The sequence below is a fragment of the Nesoenas mayeri genome (genome assembly GCF_963082525.1).
Source record: "Nesoenas mayeri genome assembly, chromosome: 6".
NCBI classification, from domain to species: domain Eukaryota; kingdom Metazoa; phylum Chordata; class Aves; order Columbiformes; family Columbidae; genus Nesoenas; species Nesoenas mayeri.
Genome location: NC_137545.1, coordinates 30,090,731 through 30,106,034, shown reverse-complemented (window position 1 = coordinate 30,106,034; position 15,304 = coordinate 30,090,731). Strand labels below are relative to the sequence as shown.

The 15,304-nt window shown below is 38.4% G+C and overlaps 1 protein-coding gene across 1 annotated transcript in view; it reads left to right on the top strand.

Annotated features, from left to right (window-relative positions):
• CNTNAP5 (contactin associated protein family member 5) overlaps positions 1 to 15,304 on the top strand; it is a gene marked incomplete at its 5' end in the record, with an annotated part of 271,482 nt that overhangs the window by 133,657 nt on the left and 122,521 nt on the right. The window contains 4 exons of the mRNA XM_080346433.1: positions 825 to 968; positions 10,821 to 11,085; positions 13,769 to 13,918; positions 14,818 to 14,989. Of these exons, the coding sequence (XP_080202559.1) occupies positions 825 to 968; positions 10,821 to 11,085; positions 13,769 to 13,918; positions 14,818 to 14,989 (731 nt within the window). The remainder of the gene's footprint in view (positions 1 to 824; positions 969 to 10,820; positions 11,086 to 13,768; positions 13,919 to 14,817; positions 14,990 to 15,304) is intronic.

Here is a 15,304-nt window from a genome sequence, read left to right as displayed (position 1 = left end):
GGTAAGCCATTACGAGTAGTGACAGACGAATAAGGCTGACCAGGTTCCAGCAGCCATCAGCGTGGCAGCAGTGCCGCACAGCAACGCGTGTCCTCGCTGCAGTGGGTGCAGTAGGATTGCAGCACAACTCCTGATGCACTGGAAGCACTGTGAGGTGTGCTGGCTGCAGGATCCCCACCTGCATTATAGCACTCATTACGCTCCTTGCTGTGATGTGAAAAATTAATAAAAACCCAGTGGTACCACCAGTAAGACTTTGCCAAAAAGGTCAGGGAAGATAAGTAGAAACGAACTCTGTTATCTGAAAAATGCAAATAGGGTTATCAGAAGTTTTTTGGGTCATGTGGCTTGATTTTTGTGTTTTTGTGGTTCATGTTTTATTTTTGTTTGTTTGTTCTCTCCTTAGGAATCTAAAGTAATTGTACTCTGAGCATTTTGGAGGCTTTATTTTTTTTAGACTCCTTGTCCTTCTAGGACTTTCAGCCCTCCAGATGAATGATGAGGTGTAATCTGCACAGTACTAACATCTTTCAGTATTTAGACAACAACACAGCAGAAGTTTTGTTTAAATGTGTAACCTGCAGAACTTCTCCATTACACTGCTCAGTCCCAAACACCGCGTGCGAGTATTTTAGACCAAACAGCTGTAATGCTGTACAGTCTATAATTCCCTGTTTGGCAGCCAGGTCCTGTTTGGTGCTTTGAGACGTTGCTGTTAATGTGACTTGGTTCTTGGATAAAATCCTGGCTGGGTGCATGGAGTGGGGCTCTGCTGTCTTGTTTATTGGGTGATAACTAAATACTGCTCTTATTCTTTATAAAAGCTCAGTTTCGGAGGGATTCCTGTCCCGGGAAAACCAGGAACCTTTCAGAGGAAAAATTTCCATGGGTGCATTGAGAACCTTTATTACAACGGAGTCAATATAATTGACCTGGCAAAAAGGCGCAAACCTCAGATCTATACTGTGGTAAGAAACAATAAAGTATTTTTTAATTCTTTACTTCCATGCTGTTGGTGCTGCTGGCTGTAATGAATAAGTGGAGTTCAGATTTAGATAGCTATGGGCATAATTAGCTTGTTAAAATATTGCTGAGGCTAACACCAGCCAGTGCTGGCTGCTGTGGTGAGAGTTATTGAGAGGCAAATCTGGAAATTAAATCATTTATTTACTTTCCAGTTGTATTAGAATTTGTTTGGAGAAAACTTTTAATTCCTTTTCCAAGACTAAAATGTGTCTTTTTGATGGCATGATAGAAGTCATAGAGACTTTTTTTTTTTTTTCTTTCTTCTGATTAACCCAGATGAAAGAAAATTTCTCAACCATTCCCCATCATTGTTGTGGAGTACAGTAGTAGCAAAATTTTGTTCTGCTATTTTTTTGGTATTATAAAGAAGAATAAACTTTTATTATTGGCAATATTCTCCTTTGTGCTGACTCTTATACTCAGTGTTTTGGCAGTTCTAAGAGCCATTGACCTGACACTAGTGTCTCTAAATGTGGGAAAGTAGTCATAAAGTAGAAGCAACTACAGTCTTATCCAGCTTGTTAACATAAATGTAACTTCGCATCTAATGATGTCCAAAATTAAAGATACGTATAAGTATATCATAGGCAAAATAAAGAACATTTTAGTTCATAAGAGGAGGGAACAGTGCACTCCCATGCAGGTTTGACAAATTGTAAAAAAAACTCAGCTCTTTGTTTAACTTGTGCCACACTCCTGCACCACGCTTAGATATCTGCCTTTTGTCTGAGATTGTGCCTTTGGAGAACTGCTTCAGGGATGCTCCTCTGGCCTGAGACTAAGATACTTTGCTTTAATAACCTCAAGTTTGGTTGCTCTGACTCAGGACTCTAAGGAACAAATCTTATGAACTGTGTTAAATTGCTCTTCCCCTCACCTTATTTCCTAAGGGGAAGAAAGAGCCCTGATCTGCTTCTTAGGTCATTGCTTTTTTTACCAGCTGGGTAATGGTAAGGCCTTCCTAAAGGGGAGAAAAAAAAAAAAAGAAACAACAACAAAAAACCGACGGGTATTGTCTGGGTATAACATGGCCCCAAGCAGTGAAACTCTGTTATCACAACACTTGATTCAGTCAATGCTAGATTGAAGGTCTAGGAATCCTGCCCCTTTTGTCAATTTAAGATAGATAGGATGTGCCCTCATCCTTCAATCTCCCTCACAAAAGTGATGATTTTAATGTAATAGTTGATGAAGGTTGGCTGCTGTACCACATTTTTGCAAGATTTATGAGCTACTATGTGCTGTGTCTGTGACACTTGTGTATGCAAAGTGCATGGAAAGTTTGCCACACTCACAACTCCTCATAATCTTAGGTGAACATCCTTCTATAGGAAACAGCCTCCATAAGTCTGTTGTTTTCCAACATCCTTTCTATTGCAGCTATTTATCTCCTCTAGCAACTCTCAGGTACTTCCAGCTTTCACAGCTTGATCTCTCTCTCCCATCTTCCTGCTTTTCCCCACTTCTTAGCAATTTACTTACTCAAATTAAAATAACTTGTTCTTCCTAAATGTAGTCTTTTGCCTGCCAGCCTTCCTCTGCACTAAATACTTTGAGTAAAAGTTCATTGAGGTTTTCAAGAAACAATCCATATCCCCAGGGAGCTGCAAGCTTCCTGCTTTGTGTCTTTGTAGTTTCTAATGTTGTCTGGAATGAAAATACGATGAAATGAACAGTACAGAAGAATAATTAAATATAGCAGGGACTTGGAATCACTTCTTTCAACAATGTGGTGTGTACATGTGTTCCCCCTCCACAAGATGGAGATCACCAGAGATGGTTCTGCATTGTTAGGGCCCAAAACACCTTTATCTCCTAATAAAAGATATCTGAGGACAAACTGTCCAGTTTAGGATTAGAAAGACATAAATGCTCAGAGACATAAGTTTTTGCCTCCAAAATGGAGGCAGACTTCAACACTCAGTCCCTGATTCATTCTCTGTCCCTTTGTGAACACTGACACATTAAGAGATCCAAACTTGTGTATTTTCATACCCATCAACTTTGTTTTATTTACTGTTGACATCTTTCACACAAGCAGGAGAAAGATACATCAACTTTGGAGGTATAGATTTCCTCTTATGAAGTAGTTCCACATCCATATAAAGAATGGTCCCAAATCAGCTCCATTTAAAGTCAGAGGAAGAAGCTACAGGTTGTCAATAACAACCTGTTATTGAGTACTGTACTATGTATCGTACTCTTAGGTAGTGGTTGTGATTATCATTCTGCCTCTTTTCTGTAACTCATTTGCAGTTGTCAGACTTGCAATAAATCCCCTTGAGAAGACATCTCAAGATAACGAGGCAGCCTGTCTCTTTGAACTGGAACTAGGCTTCAGAATTTCATTTTTATATTGCCTGATACTTAACCTCTCTATGTGGCAGCCCGATCTATTTGGACAGGCTATCTGTCTTCTCTCTGGGGTTTCTTCTCTCCCTGATGGTATGTTGTGTTTTGTTTTTTTTTTTTTTTGTTACTGTGAGGGTTTTGGTTTGTTTTTGTTCGGTTGGTTTTTTCTTTTATTTTTTTTTTTTCTTCCCTTAGATTGTTGAGTGTGGCAAAATGACAGGGGTTCTTTTATGTGCTCTCTGAAGCAATTAAGGGTTTTAATTGCAAGAGGTTATGAGAAGTCAAATTTCTGTAATTACTACTGTCATGATTGTAGGGCTGGACCCTTGGGAAAACTCTGCAAATGCTTTAAAATAATAATCTAAAGATCTGCCCTATTTACTGACTGTCTTCTCAGCACAAAAGAAGTGCAGACTGCCTATTAGGAGAAAATGTACAGCAGTTGCTTGTGCTTCCTTAGCAAGTAGTTAGGGGCAGGAAAGTATACTGGGAGCAACATTTACAAGAAACAAAAGGGTATTTGATCTGTTGATGTGTGGGATGGTGAAATCTTCCTTGAAGGATTTTGAACTTGTTAAGAACGTGTATAGTACAGAAGGAGGTGAGACAACTTCTAGGAAGAGAAATCCATTGAGAATTACTAAATACATCTGGCTGGGGGAGTAGTTAAGAGAGAAATAGATATAGTATCCTGAAAATAACTATGGTGTCCTGGACACCTGCTCCTAGATTCAGATTACACCTTTAGAAACTACTCCAATGTGACCCGTGGCCAGGGTCTTATGTCATTTCATATGTCACTGATTTGGGATGTCCAAATAAGAAGCTGTCTAGCTGAAGAAAAGAAATGAAAAGGTCATGAAAAGATGCAGTGTTGGATCTTCTCAACGTTCTACCTTATGCACTCAGTGAAACTGAAAACCTTATCCCCCTTTCCCTTCTGTCACCTTTGGCTAACAGGAATTAGAGTTGTATTTTTATTTAGCAGAGCAAACCCTGCGCTGACTTGAGAGAAACACAGGATATTTGTAAGGCAGAAGTTGTCAGCCCTCAGATATGCTTGAATTTTTACGTCACCCTGCCATGTTGAATCTGGGATGTGGTGACATGTAAATGCATCACTGTAGTGCCTCAGGGGAAATAACCAATTGCCAGCATCAAAGAGCAAGGAAAAATACCTAGTGACAGGGGAATGTAAACTAATAATCCATTCCCTTTATAGAGAATCTAAACATGCTATTTTATTAAGCTGATTTGAGATACCTTCAGCTTGAGAAGAATTTCCTTGTCTGCACGTCTCATTCCACCAACGTGCTATTGCAAATGTTGATACATCTGTGAATATCAGGCTGCTGATTTGTGAAGGCCCTTACTAGGGTCTGGAGAACCAGGAGTTAGATTTCTTTTTTTTTTTTCATTAGTTTTTGCATTGTGATCAGACTATACATAAATACATAAATAAATATATACATAAATATATACATACATAACTATATACATAAATAAAAACTGTTGGAACTATTTAATGACATTTTCAGAACTTCCTATAGGACTAAGTTAAATTTATATTTTTAAAAAAGAGTCCAGTTTAATGAAAGTGTGAGTCACATGTACACATTAAAAAGAATACTGAATTTGCTGTTCTGTAAATAAAGTAGGTGAACTCAGATTCCAGAAATACTTGGTTCCTGTAAAAATAGCTTTTTATGTTTTTTTCTGTCTTCCTGTCTGCTCTCTGGGTCTTCAGACAGGTTTCCTTCATATACTACCTTCACCGTGGTATAGTAATAAAGTCTATATAAACAGCATCCATTTTAAGGTCCCATGGTATTGTTGCTGAACAGTATAAGGAGGTTGTTTCGAATCAAATTAAGTGTGTCATCTCAGTCAAGGTCTTGAAATAAAGTCTGTTTAAATTATAGTTTTCACATCGATTTCAGTAGGCTTTGTCTACAATTCCAAAGACTTTCAGTCTGTAAATATTTAATCCACCCTCTCCCTGCAATATTAAACTCTCCTTTTCTTGATATAGAAGATTCTTTGTGTTAGGATTTTGATAGTTGTGATGACCATAAGTGAAGTAAGTCTTCGGGGGAGAGAGACCATATTTTTTTGTAAGACTAGTTGACATATGTGGGAAAAAAAACATGCTTCTGAGCAAACAAGGCCTTTCTGAGAGTCATCAGCTTTCAGCAAATTACAGGTTAGAAATAGTTGTTCAGAGTTTAATTTATTACATTATCTGGATAGTCAAAATGAGTTAATAGAGCCGTTAGTACCTGCTGAGCAAAGGAGAATCTTTCAAGGCAGGAGGTGATAAGGCTGTAAGTCCCTGTAGGAGAGCAAGAAAGATGGCTAATAATTGTCATAGGAGTTAGCAGGGAGTAAGGAAAATAGGGGAGAATGTAATTTGCTGTAAATCTGAGGTTTAAATGTCTTTTTCTAAGGTTTTAGTGTAGGTGCTGGGGCCCTGGGAACTGCTTGTTACTTGGCTGCCTAGCATAACAGAAAGGAGCAAGCTGACCCCATCACAGTCAAGAGCCTGCAGTGTCCTGCTCCGGCAGGGGGATTGGACTAGATGATCTTTCAAGGTCCCTTCCAATCTCTAACATTCTGTGATTCTGTGTGCAGTTTATACCAACAATTTAGGCTGGTGCTGTGTTATGATACACAGATGATTGGACTTGAAGAAAATCTAATAATGATAACTAATTAAAAAAAACCTGATAAGAATTGCTTTCTATGCACTTTTCTATTTTAACATAGATGTAGGTCTGTTTTCATAGTAATAATAGTACTAATAAAAAAATCTCCTTGCAGCTGTGTTTTGTTCCATGTAATAAAACCTAATAAGCTGTAGATCAGGATACCTTGCACTGGAACAAAAATTCTGCTTGAATTATACTAATTTGTCAGTTTGATCTAAGACATCTATCTTATCTTATTCACTTCTGGTAAGGTGAATTTGAAAGGCTGGCTTTATTCCTGCTTCTTGTTCAAAGGAAGGAAAATATTAAACACACTGGATTTCTTTTGTGTTTCCTCTTGTGTTCTTTTTTCCTTTTCCTGTCTCTATGAGAAATGATGTATGATTTTTTTTTTTTTTTTCCCAAATTAGCTCTCTATCTGTTGCCATCTTTTGTCAGCAACTCTAAGCTATTGTACCATATAATGAAAAAATAATATACAGTTACTATGGGCATGAAAATGGTAAAATGCTTTGTTTGACTTCTGTCCAGTGACATAGCTTAGGAGTCAGAAATAAAGAACATCCAGAAATCTCTAGCCAAGCATCTCATGGTTGATTATGTCATGTTGACAATGCCTTTTCAAAGCATTGTTGTTTTTGTTTGTTTGTTAGTTTGTCTTGATATTTTGTTTGTTTGGGTTTTCTTGTTGTTGTTGTTGGTTTTTTTATACTACTTTTTCCACATAGGAACTTTATGTGAACAACCTAAACCAGTGTGATAAATAGTTAACTTTTTATCAGCATACATGATACCTAGAGTGACTAAAAACAGGGCAGCTCTCTGTCACAAAGGTATGTTCATTTCGGTTAAACTTGGATCGTGAAAGCTTTCAGATATCCATGATGGAATTTTGCTTAGAGAAAGACAAACCCACCTCAGTAGAGGAACTTCTCTTAAAGTGTGAGCCCTGGTCTCGAGATGGGCTAGTTGCTCACTCAGTGGACTAGTCCTAGCTCAAGTAACACCATGGGTCTTGGTGCTCCCGCATTCTGTTTGGCATCAGTTTGCACCGGTATGTCAGTAGGCCGGGGCTGGTATATCACTTTGATTTACATTCTGTTCAATGCTTAGCAATGTCTTGAGAAGTAGTTAAAATCTACGTGGGTCTCCTAACATCTGTTCTGCTTGGGGTAGTTAATTTAAAAATGGGATTTAGAGGAACCTCTTCCATTCTTACAATTCAGCTGCACAGAGCTGAATTACAATCTTTCATTTTATCCTTTTAAAATTGCATCAGAGGTCACCTTTTTCCTCTGTTACTCTCTTTGCCAATTTTTCTGCAACCTCAGTCTCTTCACAGATAAAAATAGTCCTCCAATTTCGAAGCTGGAGATATTATTGCCAGTTTACCCACATTTGTATTTCAGCCAGGCCTGGGATTTTAGTTCCCTTAACTGTCATATGAAATCTTCCTTTCCAGCCCTCTGCAGAAAACAAGATATCCTTTTTATTGGATAGAGTGATTAATGAGGAAAGTAAGTGTCCACTTGATGTTCTAACCTGCAGGTAGAACGAGAGCTCAGAAATACTCATTTATTGTTCTTCCTGTTCAAGCTGTGATCTTGGCTGATGTCCTTTGGTAGGCTAAATGTTGAGGATTTCAGTTCAGCTGTCAGTTTGAATAGTTTCCCAAGTACATATTACTTTTGATTAGTATTCTCTGAGAGCGAGGGGGATGTATAGGAAACTTCTCAACAATTGCCCCGACTGTGGTCCTGTAGCAGCCTTCTATCTTCATTCAACAGTGTATAATACAACATGAAGAAAGGCCACAAAAGACTGAAATGGTTCATTAAAGTTATAAAGGTTTTACCAAAGTCCTGCAGAAGTCACTGGAAAGACTCCAGTCAGTTTTGGATGAGGCTTATAGCTCAGAGGATTTTCTGTGTAATCCACTTTTATCCTCATCACTTAGCGACTGTGTTCTTCCATTCTCTTTTTAATAGGAAAGGCTCCGATTCTTCCTTCAAATGCTGTAACATGTTGTCACCTGTTCATTCAACATCTTACTTGAATAAGAACCACCTCTGCAACCATATCCTGCCTGCAGAAATCTAGGGTGCTTGCATTCTTTTTGAGACAAGTGTCATGGCAGCCAGTGAAAAAAATGCAAATATCTCCATTGCATTTCTAAGTTCAGAAGGTTTCTCTTGTATGAACATTAAGAAATGTTTTGGAAAGATTTCACTGCTTATTAGAGGAGTCATTCATCAGCCTGGAGATGATGGACTCAATGGGATTCTCAAACGTCACATGATAGTGGGAGTTCTAGCAGCTGGGTAGAGCTGAGCATCTCCTATATTTTCTCTAGGGATTAGACTCTTCTTATCCTATTTCCTAGCCAAAGATGTTTTACTTTTCGGTTAAACTGGGTTCAGTTGTAAAATCAAGTGTCTGCCAGAAGTCTTCCGTGTACCCTGGAGAGTTCCAGAACTGCTGCCAATTAAAACAAAATACTCCTGATCAGATGCAGGTTTAGGGGAAGCTGTTATGTGTGTATTAGATCTGTAAATGTCTTACTACTTTGTGTGAGGTTACTTGCATCAGTGTAAATGTCTAAAATTCCAAAGAAAATTTGTCATCAGCATTTTAAATAGCTAAACCTTTAAAAAACTCTAGAGAAAGTTAACAATACTTGTTTATGTCACTACAGTTGGCTCTCTTTATTTTTCTGTAATTTGTCATGAATTCAATGGAAATATAACAGCAGTAATAAAAAAAAAAAAAAAAAAAGCCCGTGGCATCTTTTATGCAAGCAAAGCGCATCAGGTAATAAAACATTTAAAAGGCTGAGAACAAATTCTTTTTCTTCTACTTTCCACTTGGCTAATGTTAAGTTTGGATAAGCTTTGGATTATATCACAAGACTCATTCTAATTTTATATACCCATCAACACCTTTTGCCATTGCAAAATCTGTTACATAGCATTCTGCACCTAACAGGGCAGGAAATATGTAAATGGCTTGATATAGCTATATATCTATCAAGGATTGTTTTATCCAGTGATAACTTTGTCTTTCTGGCACTTCATTTATTTTTCGTCTTCAAATAAAGGCTAGAAAGACATTTGAAAGTGATAGGAAACAGTTCCATCAGCTGTCTGAGATTCCAGAGAGGAATTCCCCAAGCACTGTGCAACTTCCTACACATCCATCAAGTGCTGTTCATTATAATCATCCTGTTAGAGTGAGGTAGCAGCTCTGATGAGATGCAGTACTATGGAGAAAGCCTTTTACTCCAATGGCTTTATTAGATTCCAGTTGGTATTTTACAAAGCAGCCTAGTTCAAAGCAAGCTGGCTGGAACAATCTCCTGGAGTAGCTTTGGAAGACATGGCTCCTTAAGTGTGTCCGAGCTTGTCAAGGTTTTATTGCATGGTTTGAATGACCTGGTTGGGTAGGCTACAGTGCATGAACAAAGCAATGGAGTCATTTCATCTACAAACTACAATGGTACATGCTTGTACAGATTCTACTGACCACTTTGAGTGCTGAACTTCTGGGCAAATAACACCATGGATTTCAGGGCTGAATGACTGAGGTAATCAATTAAGTTTGGCATTTAAATTGCATTGGATTTCATCATGCTTGCCGACTATGTAATGTTTTAATAATTCCTCACAAAGTGCCTGGGAAACCAGGAGACCTAGAACTAGCCAGGAAATCTCACTATAGTTTCATTCCACTATAAGTACTGTGTTCAAGTGATTTTTTCTTTGGGTTTCCTTATGAATTTTGAAATATTTTCAGAACAATTATTTTTAATTATTTGTAATATTATTCTTAAGTTAACTTTTATTATTTTAAGTAGCACAAGGCTGCATCACTTTGGGTAAAATAAAACATAAACAGTACTGCTACAGCAAATTATCTGTTGAATATTTGAAATAAACTTAGGGAACTTGCCTCTTGTTTGGTCCCATGTAGTAGAATGAAGTAGATAAGAGCTTTTTTACTTTTAAGGTTATGCAGTGTTGGTGTAAATGACCAAAATAATACTGTCATCAATGGCTGCATTTTGGCTCATATTTAGGAAAAAAAAAAAAGAAAAATCTAGTCTGTTTGTTAGGATTCACGTGCATTGGAGAATGTTTTATTTTTTCATTTGCACATTGCCTTGTTCACACTCCTGTAGTCCCGTCAGTGCAGAACTAACACACAACATTTGTATCATAACCTGCAGCTCATGAAGGTTCAAGCAAACTTGTGATTCCTTAATTGTCAGTTCCTGAAATAACATAGATCTGAATGAATTTGATTTTATTGATATAAAGCTAAGCTTGAACTTGAAATGAAAGGAGATGGGAAATGCAAAGCAGATGTGGCCACATGGAGATGGTCTGTCTGGGCTATCAAATGAGCCCTTCTGCATCTAGGCATGGTCTTGGTAGAAGACACTTGGACATGTTTAAATCCTTCTAAGAATTAAGGTTTTGATTTTTGATTCCACTTCCCCTATTTAGGGTTCAAGTAAAATTTTGAAGTCAGATGTGTTTTCCCAGGATGGACAGATATATTTTGCAATAAATTCCAAAGATTTGTGTCTGAATAACAATATCTATTTCAACCTTGAAGGCCATTAGGAACTCCATGAGCTTATTTGACTATAGATGTATTTGGATGTCTGGAAACAAAAACAAAAACAAACAAACAAAAGCCATGTTGATAATGTTTGATTTTTGTTATTTGCAGGGGAACGTGACATTTTCCTGCTCTGAACCACAAATTGTTCCTATCACCTTCATCAGTGCCAGTCGAAGCTACTTGTTACTACCCGGCACTCCTCAAATTGACGGTTTGTCAGTCAGCTTCCAGTTTCGAACATGGAATAAAGACGGCTTACTTCTGTTCACCAAATTGTCTGAAAATTCAGGACCTCTCTTGGTTTACCTCCATAGTGGGAAACTAACACTGCTTATTCAGAAAGAGACAGAGAACCCAGTGGAAATCAGTGAAGGTACTTTAGTTTTGTCTGCTCTCATCTGTACCCCTCTAGAATACAAAGGTGCAACCCCATAGGATAAAAGGATGGTGAAATAAGGAAGGACCCAATCTTTCTTTCTCTTCTCAAATTTTCTTTTGCTTTTCAGTAGCAGAATCACTCTGTGCACCTTGAGGTAGATCTAAGCATGGAAAGTTGGCATCCTGAGATCTCCAGACTCAGTCTACCTGACAATTATCTCAGCCTCTGTGTTCTTAAACAGTCACGCTAAATTTTCTTCAGTCAGGTCACATGAAGACCTTCCTGTTACCTGTCCTCAGATTGTGCTGAAGTCAGCTGGGAAGTAACTCAGCTGCTGCACCATTCCCCAGCACAAGTCAAGGCACCTTCAGAGCTGATTTGCTTCCTCTGACTGTAGCTTTAGATTCTCTCTCTGTGCTCTGTTCAGAAGAGAGACTTGACCATGGGCTTCCTCTCCTCACAATACCTCTCTGGCCTTCTCAGCCAGTCTGCCAGCTGCTTTGTGCAGCTGGCAGGATGTGAGAGGGTGAAATGGGATTGCCTCTCTGACCTAACATTCGGAGGTAATTGCTTGTAAACACTTAGCAGAACAGCTATGCATTGGCTCCCAGAGAAAACAGGGATACAGTTTCAGACTGTACAACAGACGCAGGGCCAGAGCGTCCCAGCTGCTGTCCCAGTGTGACCTATGTAAGCCATGTTGGCATCTCAAACAGAAACATTCTTAGCCCAGGGCTTCTGTGGATCACTTGCTGCTCTGCAGCTGTCCCGGGTGGGAGACAGGGAAGTTTTCTGCATGTGTTTAATACTCAGTTTCCAAAGGTGGATAAGTAATAGACTGATGGAATTGAGGTGGAACTATGTAATAATAGTAATAATAGTATTTTCTAAAAGAGCAGCTGCTTAAAAATATGTAATATTAAAATATTCCAAATACAGACTAAAAGAGGGCAGATGTGTCTATTAAAAGAAGCAGAGATAAAATCTGAGAGAGTTGTCAAAGCAGAGCTGTTCCATATGTGTGTTTCATTCCCCTTTACAATATAAAATGAGGCAGCCCTGTATCTATCCTTATTCATGCAGATTATTATAGCCTTATCTTGCTGCAAATGAATGCTGAAAACTGACTTTCCAGCCTTTATTGCAATCCTAATTAAATTGTTGACAAAGCTGAGACCATGTCGATATTTGGTTGGGTGTATTTGTTTTTATGTAGTTCTGAAATCATGAACCTGAGCCCAGCCTTTGGTGCTATCTAAAACACTGCCAGCTGCCTACTTACATAGGAAAAATATGCAGAAATTGCAAGTGCCATGTTCTGCAGATGTCAGGTACTCACAATAAACTCCTACTTGATCAAGAATGGACCTATTTTTGCCCCAAATTGGACGTATTTTGTTTTGACCTCTTTTCAAACTGCAGCAACATATTTCACTTCAAAATGGACTTGTTCTAGTTGAAAAATCATGCTTTTTTTTTTTTTTTTTTCCTCCTGGGAAAATGGCCTCTTATTCTATGGATATTGTGCATGTGTTAACATCCATTACTGTGAAAATTGTCTCAATTTCAAATTCATAATGAAATGACTTCTCATATACATAACACCCACGTTTTTTTTTTTATTTTCTTTTAAACTGTTCTCACACCTCTTTGTGTCACAAAGTGCTCATTTGTTTTTATTTTCTAAAAGCTACAGTTACAAAAAATATTCCTCTAGTGAGGGGAGTAAATACTAGTTGTCTGTTCCTGGTCTTAGTGACTCCAGCCTAAGAGCAGTGTATTTTGAACTGTAATTAAGTTACTTTTGATCTGCACCACTGTGTGCGAGCTCAGACGCTTGCCCACTGATTTTTCATGGCTGTCAGACAGAGGATGTGGAGTTTCTTTGTAGCTGTGTGATGTTATTTCAAGAGCCACAAGATGCAACACTGATTTTCAGAATAAGGAGACAGAGAGGTTATTTCCCCCCTTTGCACAAGTGTCTAGAAGAGAAAGAGGCTACCCAGTACCGTAATCGCTCATGTACCTTCATAGATTCCTGGTCAGAGCAACAACCCCAGGTCTCCCAAGATCCATGTCAAAATCCAATATAGAAAGGCCATCAGCCTTCAATAGGTACAGCCATCAATAAGACTGCATGCTACCTTAGTGCTGAAGGGTTTTAAGAAACACAGATCCTACTGATGCCTACTGGGGTTTGTTGGGTTTCATATCAGAGCCTGAGAGAGGGTATGACTGTCTCACTGAATTTAATCCTCTGCAATCTCAGGCATGTGTTTCATACAAGAAGCTCAATAGAGACCTTCTCTGAAGACTCCTGTGAGCTATAAGCATTTACCAACAGACTGAAAATGACATAAACATCCACAAAATGGTAGTAGTTGCTACCAGTAAGACAAAGGGCCCTGGTAGCTTAGTGAGTGCCTGCAGTACCAGAAGCAGGTTAGATTGAAATGTGAGATGACTCTTTCTTACTCTCAAAAAGCTTGCTGCTTCTTTGGCCTTTTCTTCTATGCCAGTTTTTTTCCAGAGGCAATGCATGCTTTTCAGCTGCCAGTTTTCCCTGTTCTGGGGGCAGCTGCATGTTTGTGGTCACAAGTTGAAAGCAAAGGAAGGTTTGAAGAACTCTGTTGTCTCTGGCACCTCTTTTTCACTCTTTGTACTTGATTTTTGCCAGGAACAAATCTCCATGATGGGCTTTGGCATTCTGTTAACATCAATGCCAGAAGACATCGCATTACCCTGACGCTGGACAACAATGCTGCCACTGCTAGCCACGCAACCACAGTCTCCAGGATCTACTCTGGGAATAGCTACTATTTTGGAGGTAAGTTGTTTCATACAGATGCAGGACACATTTTTATGATCCAGATCCTTGGGTGCTCACCATTGAGGTCTCCCCAGGTGCACTCTGTTTGCAGCTAAGAGAATATTTGTAATAACTGATTTTAGATACCTATTGAGTTTTAGTGCATACAGTGCTGTGAGACGATCAACCCTGACAGAGAGGGAATGAGCAGAACTGCTAACATGGCTGTAAAAGTGGACTATTAATAGTGGTAACCAATGGGTACCTATATCTCGTTGGCAAAACATGCAAAAGCTGCATAGCTCTATTAGCTACAAGTGGATTTTTACTAGGTAAAAGGCCTGAGGACTATTAGCATTATTAATATTCCTGTAAATATCACTGTCCTGATCCAGCTCAGTGATTTAGACTCCAGAGCTTAATTGACATATGGCTAAGATCTACAAAGATATTTAGGCACTGTGCTCCCAAGGAAATTGATGTAGATTTAGTTAAATTTTGAAAATGGAAAGAACAGTCTTGAAAAATACTACCTTCTGCTTTTTGGAGTACAAGCATTAATTTAAATAAAGAGATTGTAATAAACTGTCATATTTTTATCTAATATATTTCTGTGTGGTGCTTACCACAGTGAGGCTCTGATCTCAGTGAACCCTCACGTTTTGTTTTTGCTTAGCACATGTTAAAATCTCATATTCTGATTCCTATGGCTGCTCTTTCTTTTTTCCCCCCTCTTTTTTCCTTTTTTTTTTTTTTTTTTTTTTCCTTACTGGGGGATTTATAACACTGAAGGTTATGTAGCACAAGGAATAAAAACACTTGGAATAATGAGCCTCTGAGTTCTTGCACCAGGAAATCCCAGCAGAAATAGATGAACATTCCAATATTCTTCTCCACCTTTTCTCTTTTTCCCACAGGGTGCCCTGACAATTTCACCGATTCCCGATGTTTAAATCCCATTACTGCTTTTCAAGGCTGTATGAGGCTCATCTTTATTGATAACCAGCCCAAGGACCTCATTTTAGTTCAGCAAGGCTCCCTGGGGAATTTTAGTGATTTACACATGGATCTGTGTGGCATCAAAGACAGGTAATTATTGTTTCTTCTTTCTTGTATTTGTTCTTTTTTCCATCATAGTGGTTTATAAATACAGGTTGCATTAAGTGAAAATTCTAATCAGCCAACATTACAGATATTAGACATAACAGAGCTACTAATATAAAATATTACAGCGAAGATAGGAGGACTGTAGGGGAAATGGTTTCAATTACGTGAGGGTCTCTTCACATTGACTTGTAGGAAATAGAGTATGCAAATTTAATCAAAATACAGATTGGTGAAAGGAATAAATTTTATGCATAAACAACATTTGATTGCTTTGAAGTTTTAGAGGGAAATGAAAGA